The sequence below is a fragment of the Typopeltis vanoorti genome, chromosome 16 (assembly GCF_054136105.1).
Source record: "Typopeltis vanoorti isolate ZY-2024b chromosome 16, IOZ_Tvanoo_1.0, whole genome shotgun sequence".
Lineage (NCBI taxonomy): Eukaryota > Metazoa > Arthropoda > Arachnida > Uropygi > Thelyphonidae > Typopeltis > Typopeltis vanoorti.
The window spans coordinates 86,433,436-86,458,473 of NC_143564.1; the positions used below are offsets into that span (position 1 = coordinate 86,433,436).

The window sequence follows — 25,038 nt, forward strand, 5'->3', positions numbered from 1 at the left end:
TGTAATAAATTTGGTATGAAGGTCAGCAATAACAAGATAAAGACAATGAAAATAGGCAGAAGCACTGAAAATATCAACTGCATTGTGAATGGAGATCCTATAGAACAAGTAAAACATTTCAGCTACTTAGGTGATTTTTTAGTGAAGGTGGTAAATTAAATATGGAAATAGACAACAGAATCAACAAAGCTGGTATGGTAGGAAGTCAATTGAATCAATTTATATGGAATAAGAGAGAAATTAGTCAAAACATTAAATTAGCTATATACAAGACAGTGTTCAAACCAGTTTTAACTTATGGATCTTGAGAGCTGAGTCAGAAATAAAACACTTGACCAAAGACTAGAGACCACAGATATGAGAAAGATTAGGGGCATGAAAAGATGCCGTCAATGGCAATATCATATTAAAAACAAAGTTATTAGGAAAGAACTTGACATTGTCAGCATCCAGGAATGCATTAGTAGAGCTAATCTGAAGTGGTGGTCACTTAAACAGAATGGGCAAGGAAAGATTAGCAAAACAAGTGTTCTCTGCCAGGTTGGCAGGAAAAAGACCCAGAAAAAGACTAAGATAAAGGTGGATTGATATAGTAAAAAGTGCCTTAAAACATAGAAATATAAGATCTTATAATGGAGTCTTGGCAGACTGATTTGGAGGAAAATTTAGATAGGAAGTTAGTAATGATGTAAAATTTTCATGTAGTACTATCATACAGAAATTTGATGATGATATGATGACTGAAATGGATAAAAAAGAAAAGAAATATTTGCTCTATAGCCACCTAACCAGAGTGTCTCTCTCATAAAAATTTCAAATTTAAATTTGGATTTAGGCTTCAACGTTATCCTTTTTTAATTTTCTGCAAACTTTGAAGCTGTTTTTTTTTTTCATAGAAATTAATCAGTCATGTAATTTGACACACACAGACAAAATTAGACTTGTGAATTCAATCTAAGGTCTGCAGGGTAGAGTACAAAATGTGAAAAAAAAAAAAGAGCATTCAGAACACCTAAAGCAGATAGCCACCATCCTGAAAAATTTTTCCTTGTCTGAAAATGCAAATAAGAAATCAAAAAGTGCTCATTTTAAGCATTAATATGGTAGTTAAAAATCAGAAATTGGAGGAAAATACAGATAAGTATAGAAATATACTATGATTAATTTTAGAAATCCTCCAAAACTGAAAATTCTGTGGATCTGCTGATTAAAAATGGTCACGAAAAACTTAACAGGAAAAATTTTAAAAAATAAAATTCGTTCCATCTGAAAGATACATTGACAAAATAATTCGCTTTCATCAAAATCAAAAATTATACAGACTTCCCTCTCTCCCTTCCAATGAATGACTCATTATTAATGATATTGGGATTACAGCTATTAACTTCTCCAGAAGGCTTAGTCATAAATAAACTTGGTTCTCTTCAGATAAATCAGTAAGCAACTATATAAATGATCTAATAATAAACAATAGGCACAAGACATGTATAGTATGTTGCAAAAAAAAAAAAAAAGCAGTTCTCGGTAACTACGATATATTTTATGCAGTAAATGGGTTTATTAACAAAGAAATATATGTTTACACATGATTGTATGTACATCTGTAACTATTGGTGGAATCTTGGTCGAATAAAGCATTAATGATGGTAGATTACATGCTGAAAATGGACATCTTGTCTTTCAAGACAGGTTTCGTAGCACCTGCAAAGGTTCTCTGTCATCCTGTCTTTTAGTGTTACATGGTGATCAGCATTCATTTTAGAAATTATGGACTTTACAACTGTGTTATAAATAACTCTTAATATCCCGATGTTTCGATCTTTATATTAAGATCATCATCTTGAGTACATACAAATATACAGGACAAGCTAGGTTACATTACATACAGTAAGCTAAAGAAACAATGAATTGATCACAAGTTATTTTACTGGCATGACCTCTAGTGAAAAAGGAAAAATAAAAAAAATATTTATAAACTACATCAAGCTAAAAGCATCGAGGATATTAAAAGAGTTATTTTTAACACTGTTGTAAAGTCCATAATTTCTAAAAATGAATGAGTTCTCTGTCATCTTGGAGAAAAATAATTGGAACATCTGCTAGACATGTAATTTTATCCCTTAATTTATCAAGATTTGAAGACAGGTTATGGTAGAATACCCATTCTTTCAACATACCCCAAATGACGGCATCAAGTAATGTCGTTGGCATGGACCATTTGCTCTACCAGCTGTGTATCAATGAAAATAATGGAGAGCAATAAACATCTGTTCTTCCAATATCAACACCATTCCTACAGCTAAATATAATGGCATAGACTACACATTCTTTTCTATTAATGTGTATGCAGTCAAACAGCAAAGCTCATAGTGCCTGTACTGAAGAGGGTGTTGAAATTCAGTACTATTTTTTTTTATTGATTATTATTATTATTTTTATTTATTTATTTTTTTTTTTTTTGCCATACTGTATAATAAGCATCTGTACTTAGAGAATTTGATGCAGATGCTAATCACTGCCTTGTTAAGCATACTTCAAGCTGACAATTTCTGTAAAATTTAGAAATGTTTACAAAAATAGAAATACTTCAATAAAATATTGTCAAGTATGAGGATAGAAACATACAAAAAACTGTGTGTGTGTAATTATTAACTGACTTAAACACATGGAAAAAATATTAGAGATGTAATGAGGTTTTGCAACTAGTTTCATCGGAAATGCTGACTTCAGGTGAATACAATGCCAGGGAGTAAACAATAACTTAAAAAAATATATTGTACTTTAACAGACACAGAGTTTAGAACAAGTAGTAGCTGTGTTTGAAATGGAGTCTGAGCATTAGTTCTGGCGTAAAGCACTTTGCCTGTGAATGATATCACAAATACGCAAAAACTGGATTACGGCACTATGTGAATCAGGTAGGCTGTAACTGAGAATGCTGTTTAGATGGGCAGCGTCGAGAGCTATTTCTTCGGATTCCAAGATACGTCTTTCTAATTCATCAGATCATTTCTGAATGTTTGAAGTTAAGTTCCAGTCTATTTGTTGTCGTCGTCCTTCAACATTGGTATTAGCAGAGAATAAAACATGCCATTAAACCTAGTCAATCACTCTGTAAATAAATAAATAAATATATATATATATATATATATATATATATATATTGAAAGTTTATTTTTCACTTGCCTGGTATCTCCACTTGGGCCTGGCTCCCACTGAAGAGCCCTCAATAAATGTCGAAACTAGTCTGGGTAGTGGCTCTTCCCTTAATGCATAATATTATACATATCCACAAGGAGATGTGTTTTGCATTATGGGAGATACTGAGATAGGAGTGATGTTAGCTTGCTCCACCTTTGCAATGAGTTTCCTGGTGTTGTACCACCTTACCCCAGTCCTGAAGATACTTTCAGGTGCAAACTTTGTTTGCTAAAAAAAGGATTAAACTAAATTTATTATAGTCTAACCAAGTGAAAAATAAACTTTCAACATCTTTCTCTAAATCCAGAGTAATTTAATAAAAAGGTGGCACACTGTTTGGCAACTCCTCTAGGTATAGATGACCTTGCTAATGCTTCTTCCTGGTATCTCCACTTGGGCCTGGCTCCCACTGAAGAGACCTCAATAAAGGTCGAAACTAGTCTGGTTAGTGGCCCTTCCCTTAATGTATGACATTATACATATCCGCAAGGAGATGTGTTTTGCATTATGAGAGATACTGAGATAGGAGTGATGTTAGCTTGCTCCATCTTTACAATGAGTTGCCTGGCGTTGTACCACCTTACCCCAGTCCTGAAGATACTTTCAGGCGCAAACTTTGTTTGCTCACACTTGAATAAGGATTAAACTAAATTTATTATATATATATATATATATATATATATAGAAAAGATGAAGCAAGAAATCCAGTATTCATTTCCTTTATTCATATATTGAGAGAAACATAGACAACAATTGGACTCGGATCAAAAATATTGCCCTTCAGTTCACAAACAGCAGAAGATAAAATGAATGGATCAATAATGCACATGAAGAAATTATAAAGAAATGTAATGAGATGGGATTTAAAATGCTACAGGATCTACCCCAGAGAATACTCAGAATTATAGATGCTGCAGAAATCTTCTAAAATACTACAAAATTATAACATTAAGAAGAGCAGCAGAGACAGACGGAGAAACCAGGACATGGTCATGTTGGCGATGGAATAAAAGATCAAATTTGCAATCTGAGATAGGAGTGATGTTAGCTTGCTCCATCTTTACAATGAGTTGCCTGGCGTTGTACCACCTTACCCCAGTCCTGAAGATACTTTCAGGCGCAAACTTTGTTTGCTCACACTTGAATAAGGATTAAACTAAATTTATTATATATATATATATATATATATATATATATATATATATATATACATAGAAAAGATGAAGCAAGAAATCCAGTATTCATTTCCTTTATTCATATATTGAGAGAAACATAGACAACAATTGGACTCAGATCAAAAATATTGCCCTTCAGTTCACAAACAGCAGAAGATAAAATGAATGGATCAATAATGCACATGAAGAAATTATAAAGAAATGTAATGAGATGGGATTTAAAATGCTACAGGATCTACCCCAGAGAATACTCAGAATTATAGATGCTGCAGAAATCTAAAATACTACAAAATTATAACATTAAGAAGAGCAGCAGAGACAGACGGAGAAACCATGACATGGTCATGTTGGCGATGGAATAAGAGATCAAATTTGCAATTATACCTTTTCATTTTTAAATCGTTTTTGGACCACTCTTTTTAACCATCTCTTTCTTAAATGATCCTACAAATTTTGATATATGACATAAACGAAAATATGTAATATAAATATTTATTAATTAGCTGACTCATTTTTTGTATGGAAAATTTCAATATAACTTCTTTACAATTCGTAATTTTACACAATAAAAATAAACTTAATTATAAGTGAAACTTTTCAAATTTTATGTTTATACTGTTCTTTTAACTCATTTCTAAAAAAAAAAATTATTTAAATTTGCCTGGTAATAGATCATCGGAATAGAATTGCATATTTGATCTTTTATTCCGTCACCCAGTTGGTCCATCAGCCAGTTTCCCTCACCCAGTTGTCGTGTACCCATAGCATTAGATTTTTATCTGTATCTTGCTATATATTAATATAGCTTTATTAATAATTAACTTTATTACTGTTTTTTTATTATTAATGTTATTAACTTCTTAATGATTTCTCACAGTCATGTTTATTTGTTGTATTGTTGATGTGTCTGTTTTTAACATATGTTAATAATATTGGTTGGTCTATTCATTTATAAAGTCTTACTTTTTGTTTCTTTTGTTAATCTTTATTTTTCCATATGGTTGGATTTAAATATCCTGAAATTTCGATAAGTTCTGATAAAGTGAAAGCTCACTTAATAAGAATTCTTTTGTAGGGTGCTTATAATTGCACATAAAAGGGTTCTCATATGTAATAAAAAAATAATTTTGTAGAATGACCAACAACAACTTAAAAATATATTGTACTTTAACAGACACAGAGTTCAGAACAAGTAGTAGTTGTGTTTGAAATAACTTTGCCACACCAAAGCTGAAATAATACTAAAGTGTACATCAGTACAGCTGTTACTACAGTATACTAAATCACTACAGTACTTGTACTACTGTTAGATTTTTTTTAATTATTAAAAATTATAAACTGCTATGCAAGGTATTACTGTACATTTTTTTCATGAAATTAAAATATTTCTGCAGCAGTCTTTAATGATTACCCCTGTTAATTTTTTTTGTTACTCTGTATTTATTCTTGTTTCTCACTCTTAAATAATTTATTAAGTGAATTAAAAACAAACAACAAAAAATAAGGGTTAAAGAGTTCTTAATTCTATCAAATGCTCATTTTCTGATTAAGAGATATTTCATGGTTCTGAATTTCATATCCAGCATTGCCTACATTTTTCCCTTCCCAATATTAATTTTGGCGTGAGTGAGTTCATTGGAGAGGTGAAATAATAATGAAAAATGATTTGTCATTGCTGTAATCTAATTTCATTGTTTACTCTGATTCTTAAAAATGAAATCATCACATTTATCCATTAGGTAACCCATTAGACTTTGTCTATATTCACTAACTAATTAATCATTATCCTTCTTTTTTATATAACAAAAAAAGTAGAAAATAATTTTAAAAAATCAGGATTTGGTCCATTCACTTGACAGTGATTATCCAAGATGTGACAAGGCTATTCAAGAGAAGAATCACAAGTATCAACACATTCAAAGCTTCTTTTGAAACAATCAAAATTATGAAGATAATAAGCCGAAAGGCTATTTTACTGGCGAATTTGTTAATTGAGCAGGAGATGGTAAATCCCATTTTATTTTATAGCCGGGTATGAAACTCGGGTCGAAATCCATCGACATCCATAGAGTTTTAAAAAACTCTATGGATGTCGATGGATTTCGACCCGAGTTTCGTACCCGGCTATAAAAATAAAATGGGATTTACCATCTCCCACTCAGTTAATCAAAATTATGCTTCCATGTATCCATGTAACATTGTATCCAATGTTAGTTGTGCTTTCTGATGCTTTGGTATGCTTGTTATCCAATTCTATTTCCATCACTTTTGCATTGAGGTGGTTCTGTATGTGATTGTCCCCATTAAATGTCTTCTTACAATACCATTCCATAATTACAATATTCAATTCCTCCTTTTATTTTTTGCCAGAAAGTGAACCCAAGAACTTTGTCCAAAATGCATACAAAAAAAAAAATAAATAAATAAAGTTTCTCACTGATGGCATTACTGCAATTGTTCTGAAGGTTTGTACCTCAGAAAAAAGTAGCAGTTCTTAAAAGATAGAACATCCAAATCTGTTTTAGACTTCATTTTTAGACTTCAATAGCTGATTTTCTCCAAAATCAGCTATTGCATCAGCTCACAAAAAGATTATTTTTTGCAGTTTGACACATCTCACTATTTCTGAATTTACAAATTGAGATCTGTGATGCAAACTAACTTTTCTGACTGTGAATTCCAGAAAACTTTTAACCTGTTTAACGGTCATGTGACTGCTACATCCATTAACATCACACCAAGCAGATGACAAAACAGAAAATTTCCAGGTCAAAAAAATGCTAAGCAACACACGATAAATAACATAAAACACAATTAAAAAGAAAAAAGTATTAAGAGAACATCCAAAAAAATAAATAAATGTGATGCAAGTTTTATATAATACAAACCAAAACAGGCAAACATACCTTTATCTACATAAACAACCTAATTTTTTGCAAATTTCTTGAAGTTTTACACATAATTATACCCCAAATACTAGTAGAACATGAGTATAACACAGTTATTACAAATATCTCAACTAATAGTTCAGACAAGATGGACCACAAAGAGAGGAAGCTGTATTCTATAATGTAATACGTTAGATAATCTGTGGGGTGTTCAAGTGAGTTGCTTGTATAATTATTGCATGAACATGGGGCAAAAGATCAGAACGAGAAATCATACTGCATCATGGGAGTTTGTGCTTTGTGCTGCCCAAGCAACTTTAGCCCCCCCCCCCCCGATAAACATTGCTACCATTAAGAGAAGTCGTTAAAGAAATATAGAGAGTAAAATGTATGCGAGCACTCATAGATGTTGTTCTATGTAAAAAAAAATCTTTACATGTAATAATTTTCAAAATTGAGTAAACTTATAGATGTATGTTACAAAATCAGGTTATAGAGATAACTGTCATTGCCTCCTGTGACAACTTATATTAGTTTATTTGGAACTGCTTCAGCATGGAGTGGTACTAGTTGATGTTGCCTCATCTTGGTAAAACAGGACCATTTTAAAAAATTTTCAACTGTACTGATTTTTTTTTCATCATTCTGGGTGAGAAAAATGTAAACATTTGAAATTGTAAACAAAAAATAAAATATCATTTTAGACTGCCTTGACAGTCTAAAATGATATTTTATTTTTATCATTTTTTATTTTTTCAGGGCAGAAACATGCCCTGAAAGGCCAAAAAGTTTTACAAGGCTTGGTTAAATGCTTCTAAATCAAAGAAGATTCAAAAGGAAAACTGATTGAATCATATTTCATGACTAAAGAAGTTGATAGATTTTGCTCTAATAGTATAAGACTTCCTTATCAATCATTTTGTAATTCATAGTGAAGAATTTATGGAGACACAACGCAAGTGTTAGAAAAATTACTTTACTTATAATTAAAAAAATAATATTTAAGGTTTCAACCTTTGTATTGAGGTCATTCATCATCAGGAAACCATACATATGTACAGTACTCAAGCTACATGACACTATACAAAAGCAAGATGAAATTAAATGCTTTGTTAATCATTTACCCTAGCCTCACCTCTGGTGAAAAAAAATAGATAATTACACTATTTATTTACCACATTGAAAGAGATCTGAAATCCTTCCCCATCAGCAATAAAAAGACAAAGACAATGAAAATAGGCAGAATCGTTGAAAATGTCAACTGTGTTGTGAATGGAGAACCTGTGGAACAAGTAAAACATTTCAGCTACTTAGGCACGATTTTTAGTGAAGATGGTAAATTAAATATAGAAATAGACAACAGACTCAGCAAAGCTGGTATGGTGGGAAGTCAATTGAATAAATTCATATGGAATAAGAGAGAAATTAGTCGGAACACTAAATTAGCTGTGTACAAGACGGTGTTCAAACCAGTTTTAACTTATGGATCTGAGAGCTGGGTCAGAAGTAAAACACTTGACCAAAGACTAGAGACCACAGATATGAGAGTCCTGAGAAAGATTAGAGGCATGAACAGATGGCATCAATGGCAATATCATATTAAAAATGAGGATATTAGGAAAGAACTTGACATTGTCAGCATCCAGGAATGCGTTAGCAGAGCTAATCTCAGGTGGAATGGACACTTAAATAGAATGGGAGAGGAAATATTAGCAAAGCAAGTGTTCTCTGCCAGGTTGGCAGGAAAACGACCCAGAGGAAGACCAAGATATAGATGGATTGATACGGTACAAAGTGCCGTAGATGATAGAAACATGAGATCTGATAATGTTGGAGTCTTGACAAGTAACAGACTGATTTGGAGGAAAATTGTAGATAGGAAGTTAGTAATGATGTAATTTTTTTCATGTAGTACTATCATATCCTGTACCCCCCCCCCTTGAGGGTACATGGCAGGAATTTGATGATGATGAATATGAATGAAAACATCTTACATACTAAATTCCAATAAATAATTAAGTTGCAACTTAACCAAAGCAGAAAAATTATCCTTTAAATCTTTAATAAATAACCAAGACATTGTTATTACCAAAGCAGATAAAGGCAATGCTACTGTCATCCTTCATCAAACAGAACACCTGGAAAAAATGAACCAAAGATACCATGAAATTATATACTTGGTTTAATCCTTTATCCAAGTATAAGCAAACAAAGTTTGCACCTGAAGTATCTACAGGACTGGGGCAACTCATGGGAAAGGTGGTATGACTTCACATCACTTGCCTTACTATCCCATAATGCAAAGCACATGTCTGCAAGGACATGTATAATAACTGGTCTGGGAAGGGTCACTACCCAGACCGGTTTCGACATTTATTGAGGTCTCATCAGTGGGAGCCAGGCTCAGATGTATACCAAGGTTGAAGTAATGTAGAAGTCATATTTTCATATACAAGTTGCCGAAAGATGTCACACCTTATTATTAAAGTTTCCCCAGTCCTGAAGATACTTCAGGCACAAACTTTGTTTGCTTACACTTGGATAAAGGATTAAACCAAGTGTAAAATCTCTTGTGCTGAAAAATATAAATATTTTTCACCTATATTAATTTTACATGGGCCATAAAATACTTATAAATAAAAGTATATATAACCTACTGTGAAGTAATAAATTTTGTAATATAATGTTAGAATAACTGAATGTAGAACCATAAGCAATTGTAACAAAAAAAGATCAGACAAGATTAGGCTAGTAAACTGAAGATCAACAACAGTCTCCAAGGTCACCGGATTATATGAGTTTTGCTGCCAAAACCTAACGTAAGCGTGGGTGATAAGGGCACTTTCAGTAAATCCTGGAAGTTTTGGAAGTAAGGCCAAGGGACAGCCAATGATATAAAAGGCAGAGATTGAGAGACGAGAGCTCTCTCTCTCTCATTTTTTATTTTTTATTTTTTTTGTTCCTGTGGCAAGCTTTTCGAGGAGGGGAAGGGTCAGGGTCCGGCAAGCAGTAGTTCTGGAGATTATGGGGAGTTCGCTAGAAGAAGAGGCTGTGTTTCAAGATATCCTTCCGTAAAATTCTTTGATGAATGTACTGATTCACATGCATGCTAAATTGTCACAGCCGAAGCAGTTCCTGACATTGCCGAAGAAATGCAGTACTGTGACAAGGGAGGAATTCACCAGATGACTACAATTGGATAGTGCCCAATCACAGCCATAGCACAAGATTAAGAAAGAAGCCAGCAGAATTAACCCTTTAGGATCCAGGACTGTACAATGATATAGTGAGCTTGTAAGTAGATTGCTTTATGTTAATAGCCTAGATTGTGTGTACAGACGATAGATGTTGATTCTGTTTAATTAATGGCATAATGTGTTGAAGAGGTCAGAAAACCGAAAGTCAGTTTGAATGTGTATAATAGAATATTGTAATCTTGAATATTGCTTGTGTTATCAAATGCTTAGAACATGTTGAGTATAATTGTGCCTTATTTAATAAGATAGAGAGTAAGGTTAAGTATGATAAAATCCATCCACGTGTCTAATAAGTTGAGTGTAAATAATTTCTTTGTCTAATGCTTTAAGTGAATTGTTTTAATGAATGTGTTGAGAATCAGGCATGTGATATGCCCTATTTACTTTTGTATATAAATTGTCTAAGTTAAAATAAATGTTTGGTTTTGTTCTTGCCTGATCTTTGTTGGCCAATGCACTGTCTCACAAAAACTAATTGAACCTGTGTGACCTAAGTAAAGTAACAGCCATGACAGAGTAATTCGGAGTTGCTTGAGATAAAATTGATTTAAGGGTTATTATACATGCTTAGCTAAAGTATTCTCTTGTATGTAAAGAAAAGATAGAAAATTCTTTTACAAGATCCTTAATGGTGCAGTCGTTAACAAAAATAAATTTTTTAGGATTAATACATTTGAATTATAACAACGTAGATTAAGGATTTGGTCCCAGCCAGAGGTTTTTCCTCAGTCTACGATACCATCACGTGTGAGAGCATACTTTACAGCATTGGGGGTTGGGGGGGTAAGCTAAGTAGATTACGAAAGGACTAAAGTCAAATAATAGTATTATACATGAGTTAGAGATTAGACCATATAGGCATTATGTACAAGCTCAAGCACCCACGAAAATAATGAAGTAAGAGGGGAAATATATAGAGTAAAAAAAGTAAAGTAATAAACAGTATAATAAAATATAAATTACAATAACAAAATATTATGCAAGTATATAATTTCTTGGTATCTTTAATTTATAGTATAACCAAGTGAAAAACTTTCAAAATCTATCATACAAAAAATATTTCCACCCCATATAACAGCCCTCTTTGCCGGCATATTTTGCTCCAGGTATATCCTGTGGCAAAATAATTTTTTACTTACAAAAAGAAGGTACAGCTATGGGCTCACTGCTTTCCCCTCTATAGCTAACTTTTACGTGGAAGACTTTGAGCAATGAGTTATAGATTCTGCAAGCCTAAAGCCCAGTCTAGCTCAGATATGTTGAAGATATATTTTCACCACTTGACCCCCATGAACGCCAAACATTAAATACATTCCTAAACCCTAAACAAACAACACAAACATATCCAGTTCACCATTGAGATTGAAAACAATAATTCTCTTCCTTTTCTAGACACACATCTTCCTTCAGACTGCCTATCCTTCACAGTTTGCCACAAACCTACACACACACACACACACACACACACACGCACGTATGTGGGCCAATACATACATAATAATTCATACCACCATCCAACACAAAAATTAGGGCTCATCAGCACCCTCAAACACAGAGCCCTGACAATTTGCTTTAATGAGTAGGCTCTGAACAAGAATATGAAATTATTAGCCAAACGTTTATTAAAAAAAAATGGCTATAATAAAAAAAGTTCACTAGATCCTCCACAGAAATGCCATTAAAAGCAAAAAAAAAGATGACAAGAATGCCACACCATACGTTAGGTGCATATCAGAAAAAATAGAACACTACATAAATACAATATTATGGCAACCTTCAAACCTCTTGTAAAATTAAGAAATTTATCCGCTCATCCAAAGATTCTCTTCCATACCTTGCCCACCCAGGGGTTAACAGAATTCAGTGCACCTGCAACCTACCTTGTGTAGGGTAAACAGCGCACACCATCCCAATAAGAAAATATGAACAGAAACACCACACTAAATTCCTTCACTATGGTAAAAGAGGCCTGTTAGAACAACGCACTTCAAAAATGTCACAGAATTGACTGGAAAGGCACCAAGTCCCTACACTGCACTAAAACCTAGTTTGAAAGAAAGTTCAAAGAAGCCTGTGAAATATCATCCAAATCTGAACAGGAATGATGATTAATAATACCAAGAATTTGGAGGATCCTAATATCAGAGGACTTTAAAAATGATTTAATGTAGTTCTGCTATAAAACTTTTTTATTTATCATCTGTATATTATACTGATATGTATGAAAAGTTTTATTTTGTGAATTAATTTTGTATATATTTTATTTAATAATATTTTTATTTTATTTAGTTTTTTTTTCATCAGAGGTCAGGCTAGGGTAAATGATTAACAAAGCATTTAGTCTCATATTACTTTTGTGTAGTGTCGTGTAGCTTGTGTCCTGTATATACGAGGTAGGTTCCAAAAATTTCCAGCATGTCATACAAAATTTGTGCCAATTTTAAAACAACATGCATGACAGATAGCACCATCTATGGGGAGCTTAGTGTACCAATTTCAACTCTCTACCTGCGTCATTCAGTTGGAGGTACTCGTTTGAATAACACATGGCATGATAAGTGGATGTAATGTTAAAAATTTAGTACAACTCTGTGATCAAGTTTTTCACCAAAGAAGCACTTTCCCCATTTGCTATCAAACAACGATTGGATGGTGTTTATGGAGAAGCTTCTCCTTCATATTCCACTGTGAAGGAATGGGCTAAAGAGTTTCATGTAGGAAGAGAGAGCATCAAAGATGATCCTCATGATGGCAGCCTGTGGAAGTGATGACTGAGGAAAATGTCTCGTGTTGAGAAGGAACTGTTCAATGACAGGTAGGTGAAGCTCAAAGAAATCTCAACAAGGTTGGGGCTTTCTATAACAACCCTCTTTCACATCATTCACAAGAAGCTTCACGTGATGAAAGTCAGTGCAAAGTGAGTGCCACAACTTCTCTCTTCAGGTTCAGAAGGAGCATCATTCCTGCACATTTTTAGTGCTTTGCCAAGGGAATCAGAAGTGCTGGAATCTGTTGTCACCAGGAATGAAACCATGGTGACAACATATGATACTATTTCCAAAAGGGAATCCATGGAGTGGTGCAAACCAGGCAAAGGCTACAGTGAAGGACTGTGGCTTCCAGGAGATTGAACACCCACCCTACAACCCAGACTAGCACCCAGTGACTACTACCTCTTCTCAAAACTGAAGACAGATCTTCGAGGAAGAAAATTTGCAGATGACAATGAGGTGAAAGATGTAGTTTTAGGTCATTTTGCAGACAAAAGTACGGACTATTTTTTCAAGGGCATAGAAAATTCAAAGATGTGAAAAGTGTGTTGAAGTAAAGGCAGATTATCAGTGCTGGCTCTAGAGGTCCTGGTGCCCTGATGCAATTTTAAGTTCAGTGCCCACAATTAATAAATGCTAATAGTAAAATGTGTTGGTATTTAATTTTTTTTACTCACTTCAGCTCCCCTTGAAGAAGGTGCCTCAATGTGATGCATCACCTGCTTCCCATGTTAAGCTGGCATTGGAGATTGCTGAAAAGCAATGGTTGTTTTCTTTCTATCACCTGTAAAAGTTAGTCAATACAGAAACATGGGACCACCCTTGAATGTATATTTTCCTGATGATGACCTCAATACTGAGGTTGAAACATCAAATATTATTTTTTAATTATAAGTAAAGCAATTATTACTAACGTATGTTGTGTCTTCATAAATTTGCCATGAATGCTCACCACTGTGTAACCTTAAAAGAAAGAATCATTCTAGATTGTTACAATAACCCAGTGTTTAACTCATCAGAAGGCAAGTTGACTTCAGTTGCTTAAGATATATTCATTGGATGCAAAAAAAAAAAACACTGCAAAAAGCCCCATAAAACAGAAGTTACATAAAATGTCTGTGGTAGACACTGATGATCTACCCTATAGACGTCCCTTGGTTGTTAGCAAACATGTTACCATGAATACAGACATTTCTGGTAGATTTGTAAATGGAGTCACTTGGTAAGCATTGAATTTGAAGAATGGACATCCCAACATTAAATGACTGGATTATTCCAAATGCTCTGCAACTTTTTTCCCTAGTCTAACATTGATGATGTTAGACTAGATGTTATTCTAAACACACAGCCAGTGTGTTTAGAATTACTATAAAATGATGTCAGCTAAATTGGAAAACTGTTTCCATATGCCAATGATTATAAATGGTGACTTCATTGTTGATTCTCTGATTCTAATTTGCAAGCCCTCTTCGAGCTTCTGAAAGAAGCTGGACCTCTATCTATGTACACAGATCCTGTTATAGCAACAATGAGAAGCAGTAATTCTGTAGGGACAGTTTTCCAATGAAGATTATTACATCCTTTTCAATAGCAGATCTGTCTCATATTTTAGTTACCACAAATCAGTTGTATCTTATATTCCTGAATTTGATAGCTAATAAATTTGATTTTAAAAAATGTGTATATTTCTTTATTTCAGAAAAATGAAATTGTACAGAGATGTTTTGCATAGAACATTATTTGCACGTGACCACTTTTTTTTTCTTTTTTTCCCTGAGAAGTTGCTATACCTAAATTTCTACACTGAATCACACCAAGTAGTCTTCGATGTTACTCTCAGTGGCTCACTAGCTTCATTGAGAATGAATTATTCCAAGTTATTTTTAAAAAAAAAAAATATCTTTCATTTACTGATAATTTCCTTTATATTTCATTTAAGCTAAGTACGATGTCTTATACGACCCATGGTTTAGTCTCAATGAGTTATACATGGTGTGTAAATTTGGCACTATATAAAATTTAGTTATTTGTCAAAATTTACAAAAGTGGAAGAGAGAAAAGATCTTGTAGATGTAGATTTTCTTTTAAGTTTTAAAAATTTTTATTTGTGATCCTTTATAGTGCTACTTTAATTACGTATCAAAAGTAAAAAGTTTTAGTAATGCTAGCAAATTTTTGGTACTGTACTGTTGACTAATGTCAACTGGAAACTCATCAGAAACCATAAATTCCAAGACTTGATACAAAGAAGAAAAAATGCATGATTTGCATCAGATTTTCCATTTTGCATTTTTCTCTTTTTTGTTGCAGAAAACTAAGTTTTACTATTAATCTAGGTTTTTAGAGGAACAAGAGCATAATTCTGTGCCAAATTTACCAGGTAGATTAAGTAGTTAATAGGCTTGCTTTCAACTTTTATACTCTGTTTAAGTTGCATCATCATCCCATTTATTTGTTTTGTGTTTAATATTTTAGGATGGAACAGTTGATGCTCGCCTCACATTAAAAGATTTGCGTTCCAACCAACATATAACTGTAGTCACTGTGAAACAGCTGTATTTGTTAATGGGCAAAGAATTGGAATATTTGGATGAGGTTCCTGCTGGAAATGTTTTAGGTGAGTATATTACTATTAATGGGCACATATGAATGCTAATATCAAGTGTATTTGTGAAAAACTAACAAGATGCATGCCATCAATAAGAACATAGAATATCTATACTTTATGGGTGTCAGAAAAGCTAGACTTGTTTTGCAGTGAGATGGAACATAGCATTGTGACCAGCCCCAAGAAGGAGAGAAGGTAGAGGAGTAAGATTTCCAAGGCCTGCGATTTTTAAAGGCTGGTGTAAGTTTCTTTTTTTTTTTTTTTTTCCTGCTTTTTTCTCTTCAAAAGGCTCTGTAAGTTTGTAAGTTTTTTTTTGTTTTTTTTTTTACCCAGCCCCACATTAGCTGTCGATACTTCTGATTGCGGCATCACTAAAGTAGTGCAGATATGCTTGGACAGTTGGGGGAGATGAAAGATGGAAAATCATCTTGTCTGGTAATAGTACAAAATATGAAGCAGGGATTATTCAATTTCTTCTCAGTAAAAGAGGAGCTATTAGGATACAAACCAGTAAATGAATGGATGATAATTGCAGATTTTGTAGTAAGGCCATTTAACATCACAGTGGGGTAGGTCTGTTTATCCACTTCAGAATGTACTGAAGAAAAATGTTATTTTATAATAACTTGGAAGTAGTCTTGATATCAATACCAAAAAGAGATGTACTGATCATTGGAAGAGATTGAAATGCAAGATTGAAACAGACAGTGAGGGATGGGAAAAAATAATGATCAGATATGGATATGGAGAAAGCATGGAAAGAGGAGAAAGAAGGCTTGATTTTTGCCTTGAAGCATGACAAGTAATTTGAAATACAAAATTCTAACAAAAAAGAATGTGGGAAGTGAACATGGCGGTCACCTGATAGAAGAATGAAGAACATGCTAAACGTGACACTCATAAGCAAGAGATTGGCCATATCATTCCAGCAGTGTCAAAAGTTTTAAGTGCAGATGTAGAATCAGATAATAGTAGTCATTTCTAGTATTATGTTGAAACTCAAATGACAAGGGAGGGCACACTTTCAGAGTTAAAGATATATAAAAACACTTACTGAGTAAATCACAAGTATGGTGCTTGAGGAAGAACTGAAATTCATAAATTCATTACAGAAAAAGATATGGAAGGAACAACAAAGTGGCATCTGCACTTGAGATAGCAGTGGGAAAAACATTCCTTGATGCAGGGAAACCAAAGAAGAGATGGGTTTTACAAGAGACATTAAAGTTAATTCAAAAAAAAAAAAAAAAAAACATTAAAAATTAGGAGAGAGCTTTCTGGAAATGGAAGAACAGTGTACAGTGAAATGTGATGAAGTGAAGGGGCTTCCAGAAAAGACAAAATGGTTAGAGGAACAGTGTGAAGCTAATAATAAATAGTGTGGTAAATACAGAACAAGAGAGTTATACTAGATGATCAGAAACATCAACAAAAGATGGAGTTCAAAGTGGAGAACCTTAAAAGATAAGAAGGGTGAAATCTGGATGAGCACAGAAGAAATACGAGAGAGAGAGAGAGAGACAATATAAGATACAGAAAATTTAGAGTCCAGAAGAGATTAATTGATGAATCGAAGGAATATCACCAAGCACAGAGGGAGAGACGGGTATACTAATGGATGAGGTTATAAAGGCAGTAAAACAAAATCCCATGAATGATATCGCTGAAGAGATGCTAAATCATGGCAATAAGGTGATGATAGGAGGAGATGCACTACACCATATCAGTGCACTATGGACGATGTCAATTCTAATACCCATCCCAAAATAAGAAGCAAAATGGACTGCAAAAATTAGAGAAAAATTGCTCTGACAAGTCATGTGAGAAAAGCACATATGAAGATACTATACTATTGTTGTTATGTGCCATTCAGTCGTTTTAGACTCTTAATGATCTTGTGAAAAAGGATCCCTCCATCACACTTGGCTTCTTGCTCTTTCTTTCAACAATTGTAAGTTCAAGTTGGTAAGTTCTTTTGTGTTGTCCATCCAACTCTTTTGTGATCTTCCTCTTCTCATTCTCTCAATCTTCCTCAACATAACTGTATTTTCCAATGATACATCAGCTCACACAATATGTCCAAAGTACACCAACCTTCCGTTTAGCAATCATCGGCTCCAAGGAGCATTGTGTTTATACTCTCTAAAACCTTATTATTGGTCATTCTTAATAGTCTCTTCCTTACCCATAATTCAAATGAATCAATTCACTTTCTGTCTTTTTTCTTAATAATCCATATATCACTTCAGTTTTCATTATCATGGATTTCTCAACAAATTCTCTCCTTTCATATTCTCCTTCAATATTATTATCCTTCTTGTACAAATTCTCTATTGCTCTTTCCATCTTTTTTGCTCTGCTTCTTTTCCATCAGACATTTTCCCAAATTACTTTCTACAACTCCTAATCTAGGGATAAACTTCCTTGTGACATCATTTATTTTTCTAAACAGATCTTTTGTTCTACCCGTAATGTTGCTTTCTTCAATTTCCTTGCACCTTTTGTTTTTCATTATCTTTCCTAGCTCGGAAAATCTGCACTCAGTTGTCTAACCCTTTCTTTGTTTCTTTGAAGTTTCATTTTTCTTCTTTCCTCTGCTATTTTAATAGCTTCTTTTAACAACCATTCACAATCTTTCTTTCTTGTTGCTTTACTTAGTCTTCTCTACTGCTTCTATAACTGTACATTTTGTTTCTGCCCACAGTTCTTATTCTCTTCCCGTCTTCCCCAAACATTTTAATTTCTTTTCAACTTCTTGAAATGCTTTATTTATATGATTTACAAATTTGATACTGTCCTTTTGTTTCTTCTTAGCTCTTAGTTTCAATTTAACTTCAGCTATCAATAATTCATAATCTGTCCCACAGTTTGCACCAGGTAGTGTCTTTGCTGCTTGGATAGCATTTCTCCGCCTTCTGCTGGGAATAATATAATGCATCTGTTTTCTGTATTCACCATTAGGTGAAGTTCATGTGTACAATCTTCTTTTATGTTGTTGAAAGCAAGCGTTTGCAATAAAGCAACTCTTCTCAAACAGAATTCTAACATCCTTTCTCCTGCTTCATTCCTCAGTCCTAAACTAAATTTTCCAGCGATACCTCATTCTTCTTTTTCTCCCACTTTTGCATTCCAATCATCTAATATCAAGAGAAAATCTGTTTTATCAATACTGTATACTACTTATTGCATGCTCCTGAAAAATTCTTCGACCTTATCTTCACTTGAATCTGTAGTGGGTGTGTACACCTGTATGAGTGTAACATTCACTGGATATCCCTTTATTCTGATTATAATTATTCTATCGAACACTGGGTTGTAATCCAAAATGTATTTTCTGTATTCTCTTCTAACTATGAATGCTACTCCATTACTTCGAAGATTTCCATGTCCAGAGTAATATATCATGAAATCATTGGTGTCAAAGTGACCCATTCCTGTCCATCTCAATTCACTGATTCCTAAAATCTTATTTTATTCTAATTTCTTTCTTTACAAGTCCCGTTTTTCTTGAATGCTTCTTATTAAATAGAAAATTCCATGTTTCTATTTTATGTAAATCAGTAAAGCAGAGGTATCTTCTTCTGGGATTAACTCTATCAGAAGTTGAACTTCCAGAAGGCTTTGATCCATCTTCATCATTCTTGTTAACTTCATTGGAAGTTCCTCTCTGCTCTTCCCCAGTAACCATTTCAATGCCTTCTGACATCGGTGTCCCATCTTCCAGCACTATATCACAATAACTTGAGCCTCTGTTTATAAGATTTTGCTGGCAAAATGTATACATAAGTGGTTTGCCATTGCCTTTTTTTTTTTCCTTTTTTTTTTTTTTAAAGCCTACTGCGTAAGATGTAGGCTTTAAAAAAATAATGACTGCCTTCTCTTCCAAATACCTGGAAGAGAAGGTAGACATCCACTGCAATAGATGAAGTAAAATAGGAAAGACTAGGGAGAAGGTGCAAGAAGGAAAGAGAGAAAGAAGAGTAGGGGACCAGTCTGCAGATAATATAACAGATGTATATTACATGAAATAAGGCATGGTCCAGCATCAGGATCTGGTACCTCAGGTTTGCCACTCCCGTACTCACTAAAATGAACCCTTGAGAAGATGAGGATATTCACAGAAAGTATAAAGAAACTAATGGAAAAAAATCTAGACAGTGAGTAAACAGGATTCAGAAGAGGCAGGAGTACTGTGCACCAAATGTTAAGATTGTTAATTGTGGTGAAAGATCTATGCAAAAATAAAAATATTCATGCCCACTTTGTTGACTTTCAGAAAGCATTCGACAATATAGATCATAAAGTAGCATGGACTATATGCAAAACTTATGGAGTGGAGACAGGAACCTGATGTTTGTTACAGAATACCATTGATAATTCAGAGGCTGCTATGAGAAATTGTGAAAAACAGGAAGATGGTTCCAGATAGCATGAGACAAAAAGATCAAATATCCCCAAGCATCTTTATCATGCTTTTGGAAAGAGTGGATCTCATAAAGGAGAATATAATGGGAATTTCAGTTCAAAGTACAAAAATCAATAATTTACAATTTGCAGATGACAGTCATTATTGAAAATGATGATAAATAAGAACCAGAAAGAACAGTGGTAGAAGAAAGAAAAAGGCATACGGAAGGATGGAGCATGAAAGAAAGCTTGAATAGGAAAAACATAAAAGTGCGAAAAACTGGGAAAAGGGGATAAGTATTGTATGGGAATTTGATGATAAGAGGTGTAATTATGAGAAAGTGTCGAAAGCATGTTTTCCAGGTGTGAAGATAAAAGATGTTAGTGATGCTGTAAGTATGCAGAAGAATGGAGTGAACAATTTGAATGTATTGACTGGCCCAAATGATTTGAAAGGTGAAAAATATGCAATGAGAGAAGATATGAAAGAATTGTTATTGGAAGTGAAAATGAAAAGCAAGAAAGTAAAGATGGTGAGTCTGCTGCCTCAGTATGATAGGACAGAACTGAGAAGGGTCATGATTGCCATTGAGTCAATGAGAAGATTTATTGATGTTTGGAGCAAGTCTGATGGACAAAAGGACCATATGCCTGATGGACTGCATTTGAATGGTTTTGGAGTTGTTTGGAGAAAGTGTTGTTTAATGAGAATGTCGTAGTACAAAACAAGGGAAACTAGAAATATTAGGGAGGATGAAATCAGGCATGTGTCTGGGCATCACTATGATAAATGAGCATGAGTACAGTAATGATTATGCAATGCCAAATGGGATTTCAGTCTCCAGTTTAAATGGTTTGGTAATGACATCACACAAGGGTAATTATGAGTACAGAGTGATGTTGAAAGGCATTTACACAAAAGCAAGAAATATCAGAAATTAGGGTGAGGAGTTTTTGGCATTGATAAGCTCAACTTGGCCAACAATTATAGACATCACTGAGATCTGGTTGACTGAAAATGATATAGTTACAGGGATAGAATGTAGAGGGTATTTTATTTTCAGGGAGGATAGAAGGAACAGGACAGGAGGTGGGGTATGCTGATGATAGCTGCAGAATTACAACCAACAAAATGAGAAGTTAAAGAGGATATTAGGTCTGAGGGAGATGGTTCATTTGAGGCTGTTTGGTGTGGGATAGAGGCAAATAGAACAAAATATGTTGTTGGATGCTGCTGTAGACCAGGAGGTCCACAGGAAGATGTAGATACCATGTATTGGCAAATCAACACAATGAGTGTAGGCCAAACAATTATTATGGGAGATTTTAACTATGGGGATATCGATTGGATAGAGGAATGGGCATGGCAAGATGGAAGTGGGATTTATACATTTGCTAAGGCCTAATTACATGAAACAACATGTTATAGAGGGGACAAGGGGTTTGAGGGTGTTGGATCTGATAATAGCATCAGAAGATGTATCCATAACCAAGATAGACACTCTACCTCCAATTGGGGAGAGTGACCATGCTGTCTTCTTCTGGGAAGTTGCCAAACGTGGAGTTCTGTCAAGAAGGGGTTTATGTTCAACTATAAGGCTGTTGATTATGAGAGACTCAGGAGTCATCTTAGAATAGTGGCATGGCTTAAGAAGCTACAAGGAAAGAAAGTCAGTAGTGCATGGCAAGTGGTCAGAGATAGCAAGTATCAGACTGTGTACCAGAAGTCAGGAGGATAAACCAAGTTGGAATTAAGTGGATGAGTAGGAATATAAAGCAAGAACTGCTAAAAAAAGAAAACATTGTGGAGGAAATATAAACAAAATAGTGATCAGCATACTCATGAACAGTACAAAGTGCAAACAAGAAAGATAACTAGTATGGTAAGGAAGGCCAAATCAGACTATGAGAGAGAGAATTAGCCAGACAGGGAAATGTAAACCCAAAAGAGTTTTTTCATTATGTATGAAGTAAGAGGGAAAAACGACTATGGTAGAATGACTTTAAACAATGCTCAAGGTAGGATGACTGAACCAAAAGAAATAGTTGAGTTGCTGAGTGATCATTTTGTAAAGGTGTATCATCCAGGTGGAGATTTTACAGTTGCTGATGTTACAGAGATACATATCAAAATTGAGGTAGATGAGCAGAAGGTGTTCAGCATATTAAAAAATATGAATGTGAACACAGCAGTGGGACTGGATGGCATATCAGCAAGATATGTGCTATGCAAGAGAATTGGCATTTTTCTCTGCATTATCAACTTTCTGATGAAGTTAAGTCTAAGTCTCATCTCTGGCAGGGTTCCAAAAGAGTGGAAAGAGGGTAAGATAGTACCATTGCATAATAGTAGCTCCAAGACAGAGGCAGCAGACTACAGACCAATTAATGTATCAGGAGTGGTTATTAAAGTATTGGAAAAGTTGGTGAAATGTAAAATACAATAATGGGTGAATAGGGATGTAATACTCTATAGTGGGCAGCACAGCTTTGTTAAAGGGTAGGTCCTGTCTTAGTAGCTTATTCACATTTTATAATAATGTGACAGCAGAATTGGATAAAGGTAATGGCTTCACCAACCATGATACTGCTCGACTTTGCCGAGGCATTTGACAGAATACCACATGGAAAACATTTACAAAAACTGGAGAGGATGGTCATGGATATGAGGCTAGTTTCATGGAACGATGGAGAGATGTCTCTACATCTGGCTGATGGAGAGACACCAGAGAGTAGTATATGGTGCAGTGTAGGAGAATGATGGTGACTACTGGAGTATCTCAGGGTTCGGTACTAGGGTCACTACTCTTTAATTTGTATATCAGTGAAATAGGGAAAGATATAAGAAGGGATATTCAGTTGTTTGCTGATGATTCAAAGCTAGGAAGAGCAATAGTTGATAAAGGCAATGTAGATATCCTGCAGAATGATTTAAATAAATTGGCATTGTGAGAAAAGGATAATGTTTGTCAATTTAATGTTGCAAAATGTAAGGCTATGCACTTTAGGTTGAAAAGGTTGCATATGGTGTATCATGTTGAAAGTTTATTTTTCACTTGGTTAGACTATAATAAATTTAGTTTAATCCTTTATCCAAGCATGTGCGCCTGAAAGTATCTTCAGGACTAGGGTAAGGTGGTACAACACTGGGCAACTCTTTGCAAAGGTGGAGTAAGTTAACATCACTCCTATCTCCCATAATGCAAAACCCATCTCCTTGTGGATATGTATAATGTTATGCATTAAGGGAAGGGCCACTACCCAGACTAGTTTCGACCTTTATTGAGGTCTCTTCAGTGGGAGCCAGGCTCAAGTGGAGATACCAGGCAGAAGCATTAGCAAGGTCATCTCTACCTATAGGAGTTGCCAAACAGTGTGCCACCTTTTTATTAAATTACTCTGGATTTAGAGAAAGATGTTGAAAGTTTATTTTTCACTTGGTTAGACTATAATAAATTTAGTTTAATCCTTTACCCAAGTGTGAGCAAAGAAAGCTTGTGCCTGAAAGTATCTTCAGGTACTGTCAGGTACTTAATGCATAACATTATACATATCTGCAAAGAGATGTGTTTTGCATTATGGGAGATACTGAGATAGGAGTGATGTTAGCTTGCTCTACCTTTGCAAAGAGTTGCCTGCTGTTGTACCACCTTACCCTAGTCCTGAAGATACTTTCAGGCGCAAACTTTGTTTGCTCACACTTGGATAAAGGATTAAACTAAATTTATTATGGTGTATCATATTGATGGTATTGGTTTGCAGGAAATTGATCAGGCTCGGGACTGTGGACAGAGTCAAAGTTCAGAGGACATATTGCTAAAGTTGGTAAAATAGCTCAACGAATTACTTGGGTGTTGAAAAACACACTAACATGTAAAGATACAGAAGTTATTATCCCTCTTTATAAAGTATAATTTGGCTGCATCTTGACTACTGTGACAGATTTGAAGGTTTGTGGGTTACAAAGTTTAGTTGATAGGCAGAAAAGGGGGCGGACATGATAGAAACTTTCAAGATATTAAAGGGGTTTTATAAAATTGTTGCAAGTGAAATTTTTCAATATATGACAAATAGTCAGATAACTAGGGACCATCTGTGGAAGTTGTGTAAGAGTGTGGTTAGTAGGGGTGTGCAGACCAGATTTTTGGGTGGAGAGTGGTGAGTGAGTGGAATAGATTACCAGAATTGGTTTTGAGTTCCTATCATACCTCTGACGGTGAATGGATTTGGATCTCCCATAATGACTCTCCAGACTCCATGGAGATGCCGTAAATAATAATAATAATTAATGATAAACAAGATATTCAGAGAGAAGGGGATGAAAAAGCAAATAAAGATCAACACACATGTGAGCAGGAATAGTTTAGGAGCTTTGTGTACTCAGGAAGCAGCATTATGTATGATTTATACTATAAACAAAGATATAAAATCTGAGATCACAAAAGCAAGATTAAAACTATGAGTATTGAACAAGGTATGGAAAAGTAAATCAGTGAGCTTTGCTACAAAGCAGAAACCTGTAAACATACATATTCATGAGCACTCTCTATGGATGTAGGGCATGGGTCAAAGACTGTAAATATTTGCATTTGAAAGCATATGTTAAAGAAAGATTATGAATTGAATAAATGTAAAAGGTAATAAATGAAGAACTGTTTTCAAAAGTAAACTGCAAAGAGAATCTATGCAGAAAATAATTCAAAGTAAACAAACTTTTTTTGGACATATCTA

At 34.3% G+C, this 25,038-nt stretch overlaps 1 protein-coding gene across 1 annotated transcript in view; it reads left to right on the plus strand.

The window, feature by feature from the left end:
• The window catches only part of LOC150098172 (elongation factor-like GTPase 1), a 451,514-nt gene that overhangs the window by 225,507 nt on the left and 200,969 nt on the right, over nucleotides 1-25,038 (plus strand). The window contains exon 17 of the mRNA XM_090406579.1: nucleotides 15,768-15,909. Coding sequence (XP_090262705.1) covers nucleotides 15,768-15,909 — 142 coding nt within the window. The remainder of the gene's footprint in view (nucleotides 1-15,767; nucleotides 15,910-25,038) is intronic.